At 39.1% G+C, this 6,151-nt stretch overlaps 1 protein-coding gene across 1 annotated transcript; it reads left to right on the top strand.

Moving 5' to 3' along the window:
* Positions 1–2,297: 2,297 nt before the first annotated feature.
* On the top strand, positions 2,298–5,905 carry LOC106363364. Its single transcript, XM_048772453.1, has 9 exons — positions 2,298–2,724; positions 2,896–3,684; positions 3,764–3,970; positions 4,051–4,140; positions 4,218–4,325; positions 4,405–4,638; positions 4,726–5,076; positions 5,155–5,466; positions 5,541–5,905. Exons 2-9 carry the CDS (start codon positions 2,908–2,910, stop codon positions 5,826–5,828), a joined length of 2,367 nt encoding a protein of 788 aa, XP_048628410.1. The 5' UTR covers positions 2,298–2,724; positions 2,896–2,907; the 3' UTR covers positions 5,829–5,905.
* Positions 5,906–6,151: the final 246 nt, after the last annotated feature.

The raw sequence follows: 6,151 nt of genomic DNA, 5'->3' as shown, positions 1-6,151 counted from the left end.
AAAGTGGTGGCGATTCACCAGGAAGTTGAATAAATCTCATAGGAGTTGGCATGAAGAAGTTATCCCACTTTCAAATCAGGTGATTCCAGTTTCCTAGTTTGGGAAAAGCACAGCTTCTTCGTCGTTCTAATCAAACCAGGATGAATCACTTTGTGAAAAGCTTGATTTGGATACATAAAGTGGTGGAGAATCACCAGTAAGTTGAATAAATCTCATAGGAGTTGGCATGAAGAAGTTATCCCACTTTTAAATCAGGTGATTCCAGTTTCCCAGTTTGGGAATAGCACAGCTTCTTCGTCGTTCCAATCAAACCAGGATGAATCACTTTGTGAAAAGCTTGATTTGGATATATAAAGTGGGAGAATCCCCAGGAAGTTTAATAAATCTCATAGGAGTTGGGATAAAGAAGTTATCCCACTTTCAAATCAGTTGATTCCAGTTTCCCAGTTTGGGAATAGCACAGCTTCTTCGTCGTTCTAATCAAACCAGGATGAATTACTTTGTAAGAAGCTTGATTTGGATACATAAAGTGGTGGAGAATCACCAGGAAGTTGAATAAATCTCATAGGAGTTGGCATGAAGAAGTTATCCCACTTTCAAATCAGGTGTTTCCAGTTTCCCAGTTTGGGAAAAGCACAGCTTCTTCGTCGTTTTAATCAAACCAGGATGAATCACTTTGTGAAAAGCTTGATTTGGATACATAAAGTGGTGGAGAATCACCAGGAAGTTGAATAAATCTCATAGGAGTTGGCATGAAGAAGTTATCCCACTTTCAAATCAGGTGATTCCAGTTTCCCAGTTTGGGAAAAGCACAGCTTCTTCGTCGTTTTAATCAAACCAGGATGAATCACTTTGTGAAAAGCTTGATTTGGATACATAAAGTGGTGGAGAATCACCAGGAAGTTGAATAAATCTCATAGGAGTTGGCATGAAGAAGTTATCCCACTTTTAAATCAGGTGATTCCAGTTTCCTTGTTTGGGAATAGCACAGCTTCTTCGTCGTTCCAATCAAACCAGGATGAATCACTTTGTGAAAAGCTTGATTTGGATACATAAAGTGGTGGAGAATCACCAGGAAGTTAATAAATCTCATAGGAGTTGGGATAAAGAAGTTATCCCACTTTCAAATCAGGTGATTCCAGTTTCCCAGTTTGGGAATAGCACAGCTTCTTCGTCGTTCTAATCAAACCAGGATGAATCACTTTGTAAGAAGCTTGATTTGGATACATAAAGTGGTGGAGAATCACCATGAAGTTGAATAAATCTCATTGGAGTTGGCATGAAGAAGTTATCCCACTTTCAAATCAGGTGATTCCAGTTTCCCAGTTTGGGAATAGCACAGCTTCTTCGTCGTTCTAATCAAACCAGGATGAATCTCTTTGTAAGAAGCTTGATTTGGATACATAAAGTGGTGGAGAATCACCAGGAAGTTGAATAAATCTCATAGGAGTTGGCATGAAGAAGTTATCCCACTTTCAAATCAGGTGATTCCAGTTTCCCAGTTTGGGAATAGCACAGCTTCTTCGTCGTTCCAATCAAACCAGGATGAATCTCTGTGTAAGAAGCTTGATTTGGATACATAAAGTGGTGGAAAATCACCAGGAAGTTTAATAAATCTCATAGGAGTTGGGATGAAAAAGTTATCCCACTTTCAAATCAGGTGATTCCAGTTTCTCAGTTTGGGAATAGCACAGCTTCTTCGTCGTTCCAATCAAACCAGGATAAATCACTTTGTAAGAAGCTTGATTTGGATACATAAAGTGGTGGAGAATCACCAGGAAGTTTAATAAATCTCATAGGAGTTGGCAAGAAGAAGTTATCCCACTTTCAAATCAGGTGATTCCAGTTTTCAAGTTTGGGAATAACACAGCTTCTTCATCGCTCCAATCAAACCCGGATAAATCACTATGTGAAAAGCTTGATTTGGATACATAAAGTGGTGGAGAATCACCAGGAAGTTGAATAAATCTCATAGGAGTTGGCATGAAGAAGTTATCCCACTTTCAAATCAGGTGATTCCAGTTTTCAAGTTTGGGAATAGCACAGCTTCTTCGTCGTTCCAATCAAACCAGGATGAATCACTTTGTGAAAAGCTTGATTTGGATACATAAAGTGGTGGAGAATCACCAGGAAGTTTAATAAATCTCATAGGAGTTGGGATGAAGAAGTTATCCCACTTTCAAATCAGGTGATTCCAGTTTCCGAGTTTGGGAATAGCACAGCTTCTTCGTCGTTCCAATCAAACCAGGATGAATCACTTTGTTAAAAGCTTGATTTGGATACATAAAGTCACTACAGGAAATAAGGGTTTTAATAGCAATGTAATATAGCGGAAAAGAAGTTTGTGCTATTGTATGTTTGTGGCTAGAAATATAATAGCGTTTCTTTAAGTAAAAAGCTATTATATCTGGAGCGGCAAAATGAAATTTGCAAGCGCGCATGTTTTTGGGATTTTGATCTTTAGATTATAGCACTGAGAAAGAATAATCGTTATGGTATCCTCGACCGCTTATTTTTTTATTAAAACCCGCGAATGATAAATTTTGTGGGAAATATATCTTTGACCAAAGCAAAGAATATTTAGTACTTTTTCATTAAAACAAAAGAATATCGTCTCTGCATTTTCTCTCCCAAAGTGTTCTTCGTGAGACCCCTTCGGAATCATCGATCTCTGTCTTCTTTGTCTTCATCGATCTCTGTCTTCTTTGTCTTCTTCGATCTCAGGTTTGTCTTCTTTGATCTCTGTCTTCTTTAACTTGCATGCATCATGATAATAATCGATTGCTTATTATCTCAATAGATATGTATCGATCGTCTTCCATTTTTACAATCTACAATCATGAAAATTAATCGATTGCTTATTATCTCAATAGATCTCAAAAATGATTTTTTTAGGAACAAATTAACATGGGGCCGAAGACACGAGGAGGAATGGTTAGAAGAAGCAGACGTTCCCAAGGTCTGGAAGCAGAAACAGAGTTCATTGAGATAACCAGAAAGAGTACGAAAATGCGTAAGTTAAATAAGGGAAAAGAAGTTGCTATTGAAGAAGAAAACATTGAGATAAGGCAAGAAAGTGCTGACGAAGTCCCGACAAAGGTTTCTGAAGATGTTAATGAGGCGGATGGTGATGGTGATGGTGATGATCCACATGTGGAAATTGAAGTTGAGAATGTCATTGCTGAAGAACAGTCTCAGTCTGAGAATGGAGTTACTGAAGAACCTTCTCAGCCGAGAGAAGCTGACATGGAAGCTGAAAATGGAGTTACTCAAGAACCTTCTCAGCCGAGAGAAGCTGACATGGAACCTGAGAATGGATTTACTCAAGAACCTTCTCAGTCGAGAGAAGCTGACATGGAACCTGAGAATGGAGTTACTCAAGAACCTTCTCAGCCGAGAGAAGCTGACATTGAAACTGAGAATGGCATTTCAGGAGCAGAAGCATCGCCATCTGATGGAAAACAAAAGAAGAAAAGAGGACCCACAAAGATGCGTAAAGTGGCCAAGGATCATCAAGAGAAGGTTTCTGTGTCATTCACTGAGCTTGGCGAACATGTAGGTCCTGGATCAGTGACACTTTCATCGTTCCTTGGACCCCTTGTACGCGAACATGTGACTGTACTTCTTGATGATTGGAGGAATCTTGATAAGCAGACAAAGGACACATTATGGGAGGAAATTCAGGTATATATATGCCCTTAAGTCTATTGTATAATGTCTTTGTAAGGATTATAATGTGTGGCATTTGCATACATTACTGCAGGCGAGGTTTGATTTGAAAGAAGAGTGGCAAAAAGATTCAGTCTTCAAACAGATGGGCTGTTTGTGGAGATCTGGAAAGTCAAGGCTTGTATCACAACTGCGAAATGCAAAAAGCTCCACAGAGAGAGCAGCACTGAAACCAAGCAACATTCGATCTGTTCAGGTTTGGAGCGCTTGGGTTAAGAGTAGGACTTCGTCTGTGTTCAAGGTGAAATATACAGAGCATTTGGTTTTTAAGTGTTTACTTCGGAGATTTGATTGATCAAATTTGATTTAATAATATTGTAGGCAAAGAGTGAAAAGTACAGAGCACTAAGGAGAGCTCAGATTCCTCACACCACTAGTCGTAGAGGAATGAATCGTCTAGCTTGTGAAATGGTAAGTAACAGTATGTAATTATATTATATCTGAAGATAGAACAAACTGATAAGTAAAACAATATATCACTCTTGTAGAAAAAAAAGAGTGAAGACCCTAAGAAGATTAGCCGGAGCAAGGTCTGGATAGCAGGACACACTCACTCTGATGGTAGACCTGTTAGACCTGAGTTTGCTGAAACCATTGTAAGGTTTCATTGTCTGATTAATTAAGTTACTCTTTTGGTATTGAAAAGGACCATAACTTATATTGTGTTTGTCTCAGGAAAAAATAATTTCACTTGATAGTCAAATGGACTCCACATCCAGTGTTAATATAAAAGAAGATGCTGTTAGTCAAGTGTTGGGAGTAGACAAACCTGGACGAGTCAGAGGGTTGGGAAGAGGGATTACTGCTACGAAACTAGCATTCTTGTCAGCTAGAGACTCCAAACTTGCCGACTTGGAAAGCGAGATTAAAGACTTGAAGATTCTGGTCCGTGACTTAGCTGGAAATAAGGTGAATTTTCTTTAGTTTTAACTGGTTATATAATGTAGAATTTCCTTGATTGATATAAAATCAATGATTCATTTTATGTTTTTACAGAAAAACAATGATGATTGTGTTTCTCCATCTGAGGCTAGTTATGTATACAAAGAAGGAACTAGAGTTCAACTACTTGATTGGTGTGAGTCAAAAGATGTTGTTGTCGCTGAAGGAGAATTCTGCTCTGCTGAAGGTACATACAAGATTGGTCGTATTCCGATTGGTCCTAACGCCGCGGCGGTTGTTGTAAAGTCGGTATCAAACCCGAAGGCATCTGTTTGGAGGCCAACTACGGATGTGCGTAATCTTCAGGAAGCAGCGGGATGCAAAATTCCATGGCCAATTGATAAACTGATACTAGATAGTGCATCGAACAACCATCCAGTTTCCTCGGATGTGTTAAGATCAAAGGTCATTCCATTAGCACGTATACTTACGTTTGTATTATAAAATTCAACATGATACTAACCATATGCATTGTCAATATAGAATACTACCGTAGATGATCTTGAAAGGTGCAAGATCTACGATTGGGTTAAGGGCGTCGAGGTAATCGCTGAAGGTTTTATGGGTTCGACTGACCCATATGAGATGGTGAACAATGTTCCTTTGGGTCCGAATGCTGTAGTTATGAGAGTTGCTAAGGTGATTAATGGGAAAGCTTTTCTATGGAGGCCAACAAGTGACATGACAACAATGAGTGATGCTGTTAATGAAAAGATCGCATGGCCGCTCCATAATGTATCAGTAATTAAAGTTCCTGAAGATGAAGGGGAAGCTAGTGTCAGAAGGCCTTCATTGGTAAATTTACAAACTTCTCTCTTTTACAAACTTATTTAGATGTAGTTGGTGTGATGTATTTGTTGTGCTTGTAGAGTCCAAGTGGCAGCACTAGTTCCACCCGTTCAGGTGGTAAAAAGAAGTGCATCTTGTTGGACCACAACAACTCAGGACGGAAAGTCGCAGAAGGCAGAGTAAGTAGTACTGATCCATTGTGTTTAGTCCATCACGTCCCGTTAGGTCCCAATGCAAGTCGGGTCTGGGTTGAAGTGGCCTTGATTGAAGATGCATCTCTATGGAGACCAAACTCTTTTCTGGAAGACATATCAGATGCTGTGGGCAGCACAGTGGCTTGGCCAAATGATAAGATTCTGTATGTTTAAATGTACTCGATCGAGTATTCTCAAAGACATATTTATGGATCGGAGTATGCTTGTTTTGTTTTAAGACATATTTTGCTTGTTTGGTTGTAGAAGAATAAATCTCATAGGAGTTGGCATGAAGAAGTTATCCCACTTTCAAATCAGGTGATTCCAGTTTCCTAGTTTGGGAATAACACAGCTTCTTCGTCGTTCCAATCAAACCAGGATGAATCTCTGTGTAAGAAGCTTGATTTGGATACATAAAGTGGTGGAAAATCACCAGGAAGTTTAATAAATCTCATAGGAGTTGGGATGAAGAAGTTATCCCACTTTCAAATCAGGTG

This window comes from Brassica napus, unplaced genomic scaffold, assembly GCF_020379485.1.
Source record: "Brassica napus cultivar Da-Ae unplaced genomic scaffold, Da-Ae ScsIHWf_1642;HRSCAF=2263, whole genome shotgun sequence".
In the NCBI taxonomy this organism is placed as follows: Eukaryota; Viridiplantae; Streptophyta; class Magnoliopsida; order Brassicales; family Brassicaceae; genus Brassica; species Brassica napus.
Note: the sequence above shows the minus strand (reverse complement) of the source record. Positions and strands in the feature narration are given on the sequence as shown.